The sequence below is a fragment of the Anas platyrhynchos genome, chromosome 5, assembly GCF_047663525.1.
Source record: "Anas platyrhynchos isolate ZD024472 breed Pekin duck chromosome 5, IASCAAS_PekinDuck_T2T, whole genome shotgun sequence".
In the NCBI taxonomy this organism is placed as follows: Eukaryota; Metazoa; Chordata; class Aves; order Anseriformes; family Anatidae; genus Anas; species Anas platyrhynchos.
The window spans coordinates 6,914,526-6,929,960 of NC_092591.1; the positions used below are offsets into that span (position 1 = coordinate 6,914,526).

Below are 15,435 nucleotides of genomic sequence, written 5' to 3' on the forward strand. Positions count from 1 at the left end.
ACAGGCTCCCTTATACCATTAGCTCTGCAGGTGGTAGTTTCCCACTAGCTATTCATTGGTTACCAACAATTGGCCCAGCACCAGCAAACACCCAGCAACTTCCATGTCTTAACGGTTGGAGAACAAGCGGTTGGAGACAGCAAAGCGTCTCGTGGATCACCACTTCTTTGTTCCTTCTAACTTGTTTACATTCCTCATAGCTTCATTATCAGTCTGATGTTATCACCAACCACTTGGCTTGTTGACCCCCATGACATTAATCCCACAAGAAACAGGTGCTTTTTGTTTTTTCTTCATGGTGACCTGGTAGAAGACCTGTTGCAGTGATGGGGGAAACTGCTGTTGTCCTTAGTAGACTTTTACCTCAGACATAATCTGTCTCAATTTTTCAACTGCCATTTTTTTGTTACTGTACTTACACCCTCCTTAAATGGTGTTTTAAACTTTTCTGAGTCATGCAGTAGATTTTCTTCCCTCCCACCCATTTGTAATATTTTCTAGATATTCACTCCTCATTAATTTATGTTCCAAAATTAATAATCTCCTGATAAAATACTCCAGTTTAAATTACTCTTTAGGATGAAGATAAATGTTACGTGTGAGTCATAATATATTCCCACCACTTTCAGAGGAATACTGTTCATAATGTCGCATCCAGAAGCATTAAATTATATGCTGACTATTTAGACACGAATGTATATTTGGTACCTAGAAAGAATAGATATAAGTGAGTGTCCTGAAAAGCTATTATTGTAGAGATACTTGCTAGAAAGGTGTTTTTACTTGCTGGCTGCAATGTAGTAGTTTAAAATGATCTGAATTATTTTCAAAAGTCAAATGAATAATACACACTTAAAGCAATGCTTGTAAACATTTTCTAAATTAATTTTCTGGCTTGCTGGAAAAACACTGATATATCCCTCAGTCCTCTCTTGTACAGCTTGGCCTGTACTAAGCTTGGCTTCAGTACTAAGCAGCTTGGGATAGAAATAAATGTGCTTCTCAGTCACTATCCTACTAGCAGTTCTCAGAATAAGTCTCAAAATGTATTGGCTTGTCTAGGCAGTCTTTATTCCAAACTGTTGTATGTCCTTTATTTCTTTATCAGGTTTAATGTTTAGTCTGTGCAGTGCTGGGTATCAGCTCTGGGTTACAGAGCAGGCTCCATATTTTGTGCACACTGTTTTCATGCATCCCTGGACTTAGAGCCGAGGGGACTTGTACAACATAATCTGATCACCCTCAGAAAAGCACAAAATGTGGGCAGAGTGAAACACTTAGTAATGAAGGTGTTTAGGCTGAACTTCTATAAAGTCAATTAAAAAACCCTAAATACGAACAAACATGCCAAGCTTGGTTTTATTAGCTGGTGTAGTAAAGCAACAGACTGGAATGCATCTATAAGGCTATGGTGTAATCTTAATGCTGTTTCCCTATGTTACCAGTAAACGTATGCTGACAAACACCTCTGTTTTTTAGCTTTTCTGGTCAGTCTGTTACATTTCCTCTCGGGAGGAGCAGAAGCAAGAGATTGCTGGCCTGTGCCCGAATCCTGAAAAGAGGTACCTTTAGCGCCCTGTTCACTCAGCACACATCCCACAGGCACAGAGAGGGAAAGACAGTGCTGGATTGTGGCCAGTTGATCCTACGATCAAACTGACATGTTAGTTTCTGCTTGTGCAAAACTCCATCTGCAGGTTTATAGGCTGCAATATCTAAAGACAGATTGGCACCGAAAGTCAAGTGGTGCCCCTGCCAAAGAGCTGACAGCTGGAGAGTGTTAGCAGCATCCCCCAAATGTGCCAACGTCTTGAAATTAAAACCAGTTTTACCTAAAGCTGCAATCCAGAGCCTGAAGTGTTCATGTCTCCTTCTGGGGATGTCACCCTTCCAAGTTGGCACTGGGACCAAGGAGGTGGTGAACTTGGCTTGTAACTCTCAGTTAAGGTGTAAAAGACTCTCAGTGCTAGAGGTGCTCAGGTGTGGATCATAAAAGAACACACCAGAACTGTCAGGATCAGTGAAGTGTGTTGGCATGGTGGGAAAAATGCAAGTGTTAACAGGGTGCTGATGCCCTGTGGGGCACATCATCAGGGCAACAGCGGAATAGGGTTTAACACAAAAGACCTTGTCATCTCGGGATGAACGAATGAGACTGTTGGATACCTGAACCCTTTACACTCTGCTTGGCCTCCTCTGGGAGTCCTGGGGGTGGGCACTGACTTTCAAGAGGGATGTGGTCGGTGAGAGACGGCCTCGGTGGGAAGCGTGGTGCTGAGCATGAAGCTGGAAAATGGACTTGTTACGTGGGAAGATAACAGGAATGGTGTCTCCTGAAAAGAGAAGGCTAAAGAAGGAAAACTATCCTCAGTGTTAGGGGTGTAAGTGGCTTAAAAGAGCAGTGGAATAATCTGTTCAAGTACATGGTGGGTAGAATCAGTAATAATGAATTTAAATTAAAACAAGGGAGGTTTAAATTAGCATAAGAATTTTGACTCTAAGAATAGCAAAAAACTGGAATAGAAGGTGGAGCCTCTGTTATTCAACCTGTCCTTAAATAATTTAAGCAGAAATCAGTTGAGGATGGCTTAGGCAGAGTTACTTTTTCTCCCCAACCTTATTTTTTGCTGGGGGCTTGTAGGACAGAAGCAAGCTATTTTTATCTGTTTTTTTTTTTTTTTTTTTTCTTTCCTTTTGAAGAGTGAAATTCAGTTTTGCTACCTTGTACATGCTCATATCAGCTCTAATTTAGGTGGGGTTGTGCTCTGATATGACAGTCTTCGATGGAGGAAAAGGATTATTTATTTAGGGAGAAACTGTAAATATTTGGGGTCTTTCATTTTGGCAGCCAGTATTTAAAACTTCCTTATAATAAATGGAAAAAAAAAAAAAAGATTGCCTTATATTTAATGAACACATGAAACTCGTTCTTGGTTCTGCTGCAGGCTTCCTATGTTATCTTGAGTAACTCTAATATGCATTAAAACATGAAGGTGAGGACAGTAAACCTTACCCTTCAGAGAAAAGAGCAGAAGGGAGCCTGTGAGGTTGTACTTTCGTAGTGGCAAGGGCTATTTCTTCTCTGTACAACCCCTAATACTCACAGTCATGCCTGACCACTTGGTGCTGGTGCAACAGGCAGCAATATTCCTTTTTCAAGACCTGGGATCGCCAATATCATTCAAATACTAAAGGCTCCCGGACAGTGCTTCCCAGATGAAATACAGTAATAATGTGGTTAAAGAGCTCGGAAAAAAATGAACAGAGCAAACTGAACTAACAGAAATAAGGCACAGAGGTGCACTCACATGAGCCCAAGGTTTTGTGCCACCTAGGTGCTTGCTGAGGAGAGCTTGTTAGGCATAGGCATACAGCAGGCTGTACAGTGTGTTTGCCTTCCAGTGCAGTGGTTTTGAGCTGTTAGCAAGCAGCTGAGTGACTTTGTTTTGGGAAGTGCTGTCCCCTGAATGGGGTATGGCATCACTGCAGGGATCTCTGTGCTGGAGCAAACCTGTACTCCTCTGACGGACACACCTTCCTCTGCTGGTGTTTATGATGGCATCAGTCATCACAGACTCTGCAGGTAGGACATCCATGGCAATGACATGCTAGATGTGCAGATGCCTGATGAGCTAGGCAGGCTGTCTGATGGGGGGGATGTATCGCTCTTTAGAATGGCAGATACCTGACCTTGCTTGATTTCTATCTTTGGGTGTGTCCTTAGTTGTTTTTTTTTCCTTTTCACCTGGTGGTTTTTTGTCCTTGAGTTACTAACTGTTACCATCTCAGCAACATCACTTCTGTCCTGTCCCTTCCTCTTTCCCCCGCACCCCTTTCCTTGCATGATATTAGCTTACAAACTACTGCAGCTCATCAACAGTTTTCCAGGAAAAGAGTCAATTATTTTTTGCACAGCTGTACTGCGCAAAATGAGCACAGGGCAGGCAGCTGAACCCTGGGCTGGAATTATTCCCCAATGTAGCTTATGCATAGACCAATACAGTCGGTCTTGTTAATCTGTGTTAAAGATGCTCACAGTATTTTTTTACAGTAAAGCACTAGTTTATACTTGCATTTCTGGCATTCTATTCATTTCCACCTGATAGTCCGCAGAATCCCCTTTCAGGGACTGAAAGCTCCAAGCAATGCTCTGTTATTATTATTACTACCCTTTTTAGCACAGTACCACTGCTGAGCAAAAGTACAGACCCAGGGACACGCTGTGTCAAGAGCTTTCAGACCCTGAAGTACTGAAGTAGAAGGTACCTCTTAAAAACACACACACACACACAAACACACATGCGTTATCATTGATTCAAAATTCTACCTAGGGACATGTGGATTATCTTGGAAAGTGGCAATAGGAAGAGCTGTTTAGCCTGGAGAAGTGTTGGTCTGATCCTGAATTTGTAATGTCAGTCTGTTTGTGGTATTAGCATCTATTTTCCCTGGCACTGAAGCTTTGAGCAATGATGAAGCTGAGATTGGGAGTGCACACAAAGCTGGATGGGCTGAGCCCCTACAAACAAGTGCTGAAGTATTTCCTTTCTTAGTTGGTCTGTCATTGTGCAAATCCATTAATTAATTCATTCCATGACGTTTCTATAAGCTTATGTACAGTTGTTTTTTTTTTTTCTTTTCAGAATATGACGACACCCTGTGACTCCTTTGTTTCAGTCTCTTCCCCATCACCAAGAAAATCCTCAGAACCTGACTCTAGGCGCTTTTAGAAGACAACACTTCTGACTTTACCTTTTTAAAGCCAAACACTAGAATGAAAACTACTGCTACAGGGAAAAAACTTGGCACTAACAGAGAAGTGAGATTCTGTATGGAGGGCAGGCAGCAGGATCTGGATAGGCTGGGCTGATGGGCTGAGGCCAACTGTATGAGGTTCAACAAGGCCTAGTGCCGGGTCCTGCACCTGGGGTGCAATAACCCCAAGCAGAGCTGGGGTTATTTGTGTAACCAAATCAGCTGGGGCTGATTTGTGTAACTAAAGATTTAATAATAACACATTAAAAAAATCAAATGCAATCTCCAGTTATAGGATGTGAGAGCACAGTTAATGGTCAGTGTTAACAGTAGAGGAAAAGCATCAGCTTTTAGAATAGTTCAGTTGGAAGGGACCTTTACAGATCACGTAGTCCAACTGCCTGACCACTTCAGGGCTAACCAAAAGGTAAAGCACGTACAGTTTGCCCAGAGAGATTGTGGAGTCTCCCACCTTGGCGGTATTCTAGAGCCATCTCAACATGGTACTGGGCAACTGACTGTAGGTAGCCCTGCTCAAGGAGGATGCTCACAGACAAAGTGTTTGTTCAAGCAAGGTATTTATTGCCAAGGCCAAAGCTCCCAATGGAACGGACTCTCCAAGCTGACAGGCAGTCCCTGTCCAGTTGGTATCAGGAGTCTCTGCGTCAAACGTCCATGAAGCAGCCTCTTGAGCTGTATGAGGTTTGGCTCCCCTCAGAGTGGTAAGAGTTGATCATGTGGTGTAATTGCTTGAGGTAACTAGGGAAATAAAACTAACATTCACATTTTAAAGAAAATGTACGGCATTGAAGAAGCTTTCAGGGTAGGGCATAGCTGCATTACCTGAGCATTCCCCAGGCTTCCAACCTTAGGTGCTGTTGTGCTGGGGAAACTTGGTGTGCTAGCCCTAAGGAACAGTATGGAGTGTAGAGTGGAGTGGAGACACCACGGTTAGGCTCTGTAACCAGGTGGGGACTCTATTGTTCTTGTGCACACTGAGACCGATAAGCTGCACTTTTTGCCACCCTGAGCCAAGGACCTGTCATGTTTTGACAAATACTGTATCCTAGTGTACTTTTTGCTTGTTATAATATCATTATAATACCAAACACCTCTATCCCAAAAGCTACCCGCCTACAAAGTGCGACCACCCCTCACCGAGCATGCACTCTGAATTTCTCGGAGCCTATTACTTTAAATGGAGATGGGAGAACTTTTCACCAATCATAACTAAGATATGCTTGACTAGAGTCACTCAAGCTCCACCTTTAAAGATAGAAAATCATATAAATTGGCCCAAGAGAGAGGGGATGTTAGGGGAGATACCACCCCAAGGAAACACAACATCCTTAGGACCTCCTGACTCCTGGGATCAGTCGACAGGCTGAGCCTCTCTTTCCCCCCTGCCCCCATTGGGATGCCTTTGGGTGAGATATGAATACTTGCTTATAAATCTCTCTAGAATCTTTGATCCTTTTAACGCGTTTGTTTCTAGGCTGCACACCTGTAACACCTATAACACCTGTGTATTTCATGCATGCTAGCTTGCTTTTGCAGACAGTCACTATCGCGGGCAATCCAAAGAACCTGGTTATCTGTTGCTGTAATAAACCATACTAGATTGCATTGTTATAGCTCTCATTAAGTGCAACTAGGGTAAGGGTGGTTATCTGTGACCATGATAGTTCAGTGTTCTGAATCCAGCCAGACCCCAGACGGTTAATGCGTTATTGGTGAATATCCGATCAGACCCCCAGGTGGATAATCCATTACTGGTGAATGTCCGACTGGACCCCCAGACGGTTAATGTGTTATTGGTGAATCCGACTGGACTCCAGATGATTAATGTGTTATTGGTGAAATCTGTGATTGTGACCGGACCCCAGACGGTTAACCCGTTACTGGTGAATATCCACCTGGACCCCAGACGGTTAACGCGTTATTGGTGTATCCAGCTGGTTCAGTACCCTGAATCCAACTGGTCCCATAACGGTTAATCAGCTACACCCCTTAACGCGACAGATCACCTGCTGTCAGCCGAGTGCCCTGTCTGTGCATGAAAACCTCTTTTATTGTCCAAAGATCATCAGTCTTGCGAGCCGACAGTGCAGCTCCTGAAGCTCTTCCAGCATGCGGGTGTAAGCATATGTGTCCTCCTCCAGGTATTCGAAAAGGTTGACTGGTCCAGAAAATTGGAAGGCTGGTGGCAGGACAATCACATCGGGTATCATCTCATTGCCAAAGAAGAAGTGGTTGAGGCGTTTCTCTTCCAGGCAGCATTGCAGGTACCGAACGATATCATCCAGCCGCAGAAGAAAATCATCCCTGTGCCACATTTCCAAGGGGATGATGGTCAGGAGGTGCATGATAACAGTCTTGATGAAATAAGTGGAAATGCTTGTGCCCACCAGCATACGGGCGAAGACCTGCATGCACTTGAGGTGTAAGGTGTGGAACCAGGCTTCGGTGGTTATGTGCTGGATGAACTTCATTTCTGCAACAGCACAGCTCTGTGGCCACGTTGTGCTGGGGGTCAAGATGGCCTCCGTCCTCTGGCTGCTCAAGAAGATGTCTGAATCGCCTTGCTGAACCCCAAATATTATCTCAATGGTGATGTTTCTCTTGGTAGCACTTGTCATCTGGAACTTGCAGGAGCGGGTGGAAGGTAGCACTTTTACATTGTAAACCTGCGACTGAGGCGTAAGCACCCAGGCTGATTTCACGAAATTCTGGAACCACTTTGCAGTCTTCTCCGCATCTAGGTAGGAGTCGGTGCAGAGGGTGTCTAGGAGGCTCCGCTTCTGCTTTTCCAGTTCCTCTTCAGAATGGTGGAGGAAGCACAGCATGTCCTCAGAGGCCTGCTTTATCTCACACGTGCACTCCAGCTCGACACGGATAGAGGAGTTCCTTGCCAGCAGATCGCCTTCATTGCCCAGCTCTGTGTGGAAGGAGTGCCCACGGGGGGCCGTCATGGGAATAAGTAAGCAGTAGACAATGTTTTCCTCATGGGGACTCCAACCTTCAAAGGCACTGCCCACCCCGATGGCTGACTGCAGCTCCGGAAAGAAAGTCTTTTGAATGACCGAGCCGTAAATATCCAGGAGGCCTTCTACCACGTCTAACACCTGATGGCGTATGATGGTTGGATTTGGAAGTGGCCAGTAGATGCGCTGAGCTACATAATCAGCCAGATCGTTTGCATCATTGGGGTTTGGTAGTGCTCTTCCTTGGTTGTCATCATCACTACTGGAGCTGTCACTGCTAGAGCTTTCCTCATCACTACTACTGTCAGGCTCTTGGATGCTTTTAAGAACCCGCCACAGGTACCAAAAGGAAAAGACAAGAATGCCAATGCAGAACCAGAACTGCCAGCGCAGCAACACAGATAAGAGCACGGTTTGTATGCTGCTGTGCCAGGGGCGCTCCCGCTCCATCTTCTCAATTTCCAACAGGAACAGCGTCATGTGCTCCTGCAGCATCTCCATGTGCTGCCGCATGCGCTCCTTTGTATCTGCATCTAATTCATCGCCGACCTTCTGCGGGCCAAAACCCAGGAACGTCAGGACAAAAAGAAGTGCCCGAGCCATGATCTGAAAGAGGTGAGAGAGAAGCAGGTCAGTGGGGCTGGGTGGGAGCTACAGCAGGAGCTGCAGACCCCTAGGGTCAGGTAGGAAAGGGGCGAAGGAGCTGGGAGGAGGCAGCAGGGACTGTGGGCAGTGCTGATGGCGACAGCCGTGAGCCCTGCCCTGAGCAGCTGGGCCCTGGCTGCAGGCTTAGCAAGACCTCGTGGGGCCAGCTTTTGTGCCCCAGCCCTGGCCCAGCCCAGTCTTCCCCCTGGGTACTGTACTCACCGATGGCTAAGACCAAAGTGAAGCAGCGCTGCCTGCAGCTGCTGTTAAAGCCTCCCCCCCATTGTGCCACGTCCTCTGATGTCACCTGCGCCCACACTGCGTCACAGGACCCCTGCCCTGCCCTTGGTCCCCACCGTGGCACAGCGACTCCCAGCTGCCCTGGGCAGCCCAGGCCCTGGTGTCACCTGAATGCAGAGGTACTTATCTGGAAGGAGTTCCCTGGGCTCTCTTTGCACCTCTCATGGGAGCCCTCAGGGCCGTCTGCAGAAAGAAATTTGGGTGATGTAGCCCATGGAGGCTGTGCTCCTCGTGTGCCATTCCATGTTAAATTCTGGAAAAGTAACCCATAGACAATCACTGGAACAGGAGGGCTGTGGGAGGAAAGGAGAGACGGGTCCTCTGCTCCCACTGGGTTGGATCTCGAGGTTTGTTCTTGTAGCTCGTCAAGTTACACTGGTCCCCCAAGGCTGTGTGATTTATTGTAGTGGCTGAAGTTTGGACCCATCAGGGAATTGGCCTGGCCCAGAGAAGAGTGGGGCAAAGACCAGGCTGTCATGGGTCCTGGCAAATGCCTGGGCAGCAGCTCTTGCATTGAGCCAGGCAGGAATTCACTCACGTGTTGAAATACATGTAATTACATGAAATAATTAAAAAAAAAAAAAGTGTATGTTTATAGTTCCACTATTTCCCACAGCATTCTCCTCAAGAAACTGGCTGCTCTTGGCTTGGTCTGGCATACGCTTCGTTGGGTTAGAAACTGTCTGGGTAGCCAGGCCCAAAGAGTTGTGCTGAATGGAGTCAAATCCAGCTGGAGGCTGGTCACTAGTGGAGTCCCACAGGGCTCAGTACTGGGGCCAGTCCTCTTTAATATCTTTATAGATGATCTGGATGAGGGGATTGAGTAGCACCCTCATTAAGTTTGCAGATGACACCAAGTTAGGTGCGTGTGTCGATCTGCTCGAGGGCAGGAAGGCTCTGCAGGAGGATCTGGATAGGCTGGGCTGATGGGCTGAGCCCAACTGCATGAAGTTCAACAAGGCCAAGTGCCGGGTCCTGCACCTGGGGCGCAATAACCCCAAGCAGAGCTACAGGCTGGGAGATGAGTGGTTGGAGAGCTGCCTGGCGGAGAAGGACCTGGGAGTGATGGTTGATAGTTGGCTGAATATGAGCCATCAGTGTGCTCAGGTGGCCAAGAAGGCCAACAACATCCTGGCTTGTATAAGAAGCAGTGTGGCCAGCAGGGCTAGGGAAGTGATCGTCCCCCTGTACTCGGCTCTGGTGAGGCCGCACCTCGAGTACTGTGTTCAGTTTTGGGCCCCTCGCTACAAGAAGGACATGGAGGTGCTGGAGTGAGTCCAGAGAAGGGCAACGAAGCTGGTGAGGGGCCTGGAGAACAAGTCCTACAAGGAGCGGCTGAGGGAGCTGGGCTTGTTTAGCCTGGAGAAAAGGAGGCTCACCTCGCACTGGTGTGCTTGCTCTGGTTTTCCATCTCAGGGAATGGCACAGTGTGCATCCTGTAGCCTGAGGGCTGGTTGGTTTTGTGAGCTGCCTGGTGCTCCATCTGGATGGCTGTGTCGGTCTGACTGGGTGTGCTGGAGGAACAGCAGTGGAGGGGATGGCTTTCTGATGAGCAGTTCCCAAGCCTGTGCCTTCTTGCTTCCACACACTTGACAGAATGCACGTTGCCGTTGGGGCTGTGGCCTATGCCTGTTGGTGAAGCAGAACGGTCCAGGCCGCCCCCTGACGGCCCCTCTTGTGCTGTGGGTGTGTGCTGGTTCCGCCTCCCCCCACACCCACTCCCTACTGGGGCTCCCACTCCCTCATGCCCATTCCTGCAGCCTCCTGCTGCTCAAGCTGGCCACACGCTCAGTCCACACCACCTGGAGGTGTCCCAGTCCTAGCCCCCCTTGGTTTCACACTGGAACAGGCTCCCCAGGGACGTAGTCACTGCACCAAGCCTGTCTGAATTTAAAAAGGTCAGAGGTTGGACTAGATGATCGTGGAGGTCTCTTCCAACCTAGATAATTCTGTGAAAGGATAAACTGCAATTCCCAAACCTGATATTGAAATAATGTTGAGAATGAGCATGGTGTTGCAGGAAGAAAAATAACCGTGAAACTACACCAGGTAAAGATGAAGGGACAAACACTGTTTCAAAAGGAAAATCTTATGGTATCTAACCTGTTTGTGTTTTTTATTTTTATTTTTTTTAAACATAAGATATAAAGCATCCAAAATAAAAGTTATCAGTCACACAAAGTGCTTTGTAGTGCTGAAATGACACGTGAAAAGTTAGATCTCAAGCCCAGTGCTATTCATGTCAGTTTTGCAGCATCTGATATCAAGCTGCTTTTTGCTGATGGCTCTGTCAGCCTCTGTCGTTCTGAAGGTGCACTCTCCTGAAGGCTCTCTGGATAGAGCTAAGCTGGAAGCATTGGGCCTGAAAATGAAGATTATGATGCTTGAGATCTCTCAGTTTGGAATGGGAGGTGCAAGGACACAGGGGTTGCCAGAAGGATATGAAAGTCTTACTAAATACCAGTGAATATTCCAGGATCTGAATCAAAATGTAATCTCTTGCTGAAGTGAATCTTTCTGCAACACATTTTGAAAATTTAGATAAAGATTTTTCTTTGGAGAAAAGAAGTCTGAAACCAAGAAGGAAAACACTAGCTCCTGAAATGTGTGGGTGACAAGGAATTTACAGTTAAAATACCTAGATAACTAAATCATGAAAAACAGAACTTAGAATTTCATGCTGTAGTAAGAAAACTGTCAGAAAGTGACTTTGATTCCGATGTGGAATCAGAAAGTTCCTAGTGAAAAAAAAGTCATTTTTTACTAATGAAAATAAAATTCAAGAAAAAGGTATTAAATATCCCAAAGGAGAAGCTTCAATTTAAATGAGGAGCCCTAAACTAGTGCTCATTGGTGCTTGAGCGGGTCCAAAGAAGGGCGACGAAGCTGGTGAGGGGCCTGGAGAACAAGTCCTATGAGGAGCGGCTGAAGGAGCTGGGCTTGTTCAGCCTGGAGAAGAGGAGGCTCAGGGGCGACCTTATCGCTCTCTACAGATACCTTAAAGGAGGCTGTAGTGAGGTGGGTGTTGGCCTGTTCTCCCACGTGCCTGGTGACAGGACGAGGGGGAATGGGCTTAAGTTGCGCCAGGGGAGTTTTAGGTTAGATGTTAGGAAGAACTTCTTTACTGAAAGGGTTGTTAGGCACTGGAACAGGCTGCCCAGGGAGGTGGTGGAGTCACCATCCCTGGAAGTCTTTAAAAGACGTTTAGATGTAGAGCTTAGGGATATGGTTTAGTGGGGACTGTTAGTGTTAGGTTAGAGGTTGGACTCGATGATCTTGAGGTCTCTTCCAACCTAGAAATTCTGTGATTCTGTGATTTGTGGAAGGAAGAAAAGTAAAATTGGAAAGTCTTCAGATGAAGATTAAAATGCTTAAATTCCAGAAGCGAACGTTTGGAATCTCTCTGATGTTGAAGTCTGGAGAAGCCTCAGGTAGGCATTCCTTTTGCCAAAACAGAAACTGGAAAAATATTCCTGAATATACCTTTCCATTGCCATATGCAGCCACTGAAATTTCTGAAATTTTACTTTCACTGAAATTCAAAATGGAGGGGTTCCAAAGTTAGGAGAATGTGTGAAGAGTTCTGACAAGAGCTTGCCAAATTTAGGAGGAGATATTTTATTATCTGTGGAGAGAACAGGGAGCAGAGTGAATTTTCCCAGACATGAAACCTGTGTAGATTTAAACATGTTGCTGAAAGATAAAAATGCATGTTTCAGAATATAGAGTCTTCAGCAACATTGCCTAAAACAGAAATAAGTGCTTTAAAAACTAACAAAAAATTTTGGAAACTAAGTTATAGCTCTCATTAAGTGCAACTAGGGTAAGGGTGGTTATCTGTGACCATGATAGTTCAGTGTTCTGAATCCAGCCAGACCCCAGACGGTTAATGCGTTATTGGTGAATCCGACTGGATCCCAGATGGTTAATACGTTATTGGTGAATATCCGATCAGACCCCCAGGTGGATAATCCATTACTGGTGAATGTCCGACTGGACCCCCAGACGGTTAATGTGTTATTGGTGAATCCGACTGGACTCCAGATGATTAATGTGTTATTGGTGAAATCTGTGATTGTGACCGGACCCCAGACGGTTAACCCGTTACTGGTGAATATCCACCTGGACCCCAGACGGTTAACGCGTTATTGGTGTATCCAGCTGGTTCAGTACCCTGAATCCAACTGGTCCCATAACGGTTAATCAGCTACACCCCTTAACGCGACAGATCACCTGCTGTCAGCCGAGTGCCCTGTCTGTGCATGAAAACCTCTTTTATTGTCCAAAGATCATCAGTCTTGCGAGCCGACAGTGCAGCTCCTGAAGCTCTTCCAGCATGCGGGTGTAAGCATATGTGTCCTCCTCCAGGTATTCGAAAAGGTTGACTGGTCCAGAAAATTGGAAGGCTGGTGGCAGGACAATCACATCGGGTATCATCTCATTGCCAAAGAAGAAGTGGTTGAGGCGTTTCTCTTCCAGGCAGCATTGCAGGTACCGAACGATATCATCCAGCCGCAGAAGAAAATCATCCCTGTGCCACATTTCCAAGGGGATGATGGTCAGGAGGTGCATGATAACAGTCTTGATGAAATAAGTGGAAATGCTTGTGCCCACCAGCATACGGGCGAAGACCTGCATGCACTTGAGGTGTAAGGTGTGGAACCAGGCTTCGGTGGTCATGTGCTGGATGAACTTCATTTCTGCAACAGCACAGCTCTGTGGCCATGTTGTGCTGGGGGTCAAGATGGCCTCCGTCCTCTGGCTGCTCAAGAAGATGTCTGAATCGCCTTGCTGAACCCCAAATATTATCTCAATGGTGATGTTTCTCTTGGTAGCACTTGTCATCTGGAACTTGCAGGAGCGGGTGGAAGGTAGCACTTTTACATTGTAAACCTGCGACTGAGGCGTAAGCACCCAGGCTGATTTCACGAAATTCTGGAACCACTTTGCAGTCTTCTCCGCATCTAGGTAGGAGTCGGTGCAGAGGGTGTCTAGGAGGCTCCGCTTCTGCTTTTCCAGTTCCTCTTCAGAATGGTGGAGGAAGCACAGCATGTCCTCAGAGGCCTGCTTTATCTCACACGTGCACTCCAGCTCAACACGGATAGAGGAGTTCCTTGCCAGCAGATCGCCTTCATTGCCCAGCTCTGTGTGGAAGGAGTGCCCACGGGGGGCCGTCATGGGAATAAGTAAGCAGTAGACAATGTTTTCCTCATGGGGACTCCAACCTTCAAAGGCACTGCCCACCCCGATGGCTGACTGCAGCTCCGGAAAGAAAGTCTTTTGAATGACCGAGCCGTAAATATCCAGGAGGCCTTCTACCACCTCTAACACCTGATGGCGTATGATGGTTGGATTTGGAAGTGGCCAGTAGATGCGCTGAGCTACATAATCAGCCAGATCGTTTGCATCATTGGGGTTTGGTAGTGCTCTTCCTTGGTCGTCATCATCACTACTGGAGCTGTCACTGCTAGAGCTTTCCTCATCACTACTACTGTCAGGCTCTTGGATGCTTTTAAGAACCCGCCACAGGTACCAAAAGGAAAAGACAAGAATGCCAATGCAGAACCAGAACTGCCAGCGCAGCAACACAGATAAGAGCACGGTTTGTATGCTGCTGTGCCAGGGGCGCTCCCGCTCCATCTTCTCAATTTCCAACAGGAACAGCGTCATGTGCTCCTGCAGCATCTCCATGTGCTGCCGCATGCGCTCCTTTGTATCTGCATCTAATTCATCGCTGACCTTCTGCGGGCCAAAACCCAGGAACGTCAGGACGAAAAGAAGTGCCAAAGCCATGGTCTGAAAGAGGTGAGAGAGAAGCAGGTCAGTGGGGCTGGGTGGGAGCTACAGCAGGAGCTGCAGACCCCTAGGGTCAGGTAGGAAAGGGGCGAAGGAGCTGGGAGGAGGCAGCAGGGACCTTAGAGATAAACTAGTTCCAACCCCTCCCTGCCTTAAGCAGGGATGCCACCCGTTAGATCAGGTTGCCCAAGGCCCCATCCAGCTTGAACACCTCCAGCGATTGGGCATCCATAACTTTTCTGGGCAGCTTGTTCCAGTGCCTCACTACCCTTACAGTGAAGAATTTCTTCCGAATGTCTAATTTAAATCTATCATCTCTTAGTTTAAAACCATTCCCCCTTGTCTTATCATTGTTTACCCAAGTAAAGAGTCTTTCTCCTTTTTATAAGACCAAGTATTGAAAGGCTGCAATGAAGTCTTCCTGGAGCCTTCTCTTCTCCAGGCTGAACATCACCAGATCTCTCAGCCTTTCTTCACAGTAGAGGTGCTCCAGCCTTCTGATCTGTACCAGGGATTAGAAAACGATGCCTCTGCAGCTAAGCTGAAAGGTCCAAAGGTAGAAATTTCAGGACTGAAAATGGATGTGAAAAGTGCTAGAGCAGCTCCCAAAATAGAATTTCAAGTGGAAAGTGTTGAAAAGGACATGTCTGCAGGAGTGGAAGTGTGTATAGAAGAGAGAGCACAATAAATCTTATTACCTAAAGAAAAAACAAAGTGAAAAGTTTGATGTTGATGAGGCCTTGTCTGATGTTCTAGTTAATTAAACTTTCATTATGTTCTCAGCAAGAACTGAACTAATCTTGTTGGAGGAAGAGAAAGGTAGTTAATCAAGTATTCCTGGAGATACAGCCAAATGAGTATTTTCCCAGTCTCCAGTGAAAGTAAAATAATAACATACCAATGCAGGAAAAAAAAAAGAAAAAAGTGTGTGTTCTTAATTTTCCAAGACCTGATA

The 15,435-nt window shown here is 46.5% G+C and overlaps 2 protein-coding genes across 2 annotated transcripts; both read right to left on the reverse strand.

Moving 5' to 3' along the window:
• Window positions 1-6,824: 6,824 nt before the first annotated feature.
• Window positions 6,825-10,727, reverse strand: LOC101793737 (inositol 1,4,5-trisphosphate receptor-interacting protein-like 1). Its single transcript, XM_021278907.4, has one exon. The coding sequence runs from the start codon at window positions 8,340-8,342 to the stop codon at window positions 6,825-6,827; it is 1,518 nt and encodes a 505-aa protein (XP_021134582.4). The 5' UTR covers window positions 8,343-10,727.
• Window positions 10,728-12,959: 2,232 nt separating this feature from the next.
• LOC101793554 (inositol 1,4,5-trisphosphate receptor-interacting protein-like 1) lies at window positions 12,960-14,477 on the reverse strand. Its single transcript, XM_038179466.2, has one exon. The coding sequence runs from the start codon at window positions 14,475-14,477 to the stop codon at window positions 12,960-12,962; it is 1,518 nt and encodes a 505-aa protein (XP_038035394.2).
• Between the last annotated feature and the right edge of the window lie 958 nt (window positions 14,478-15,435).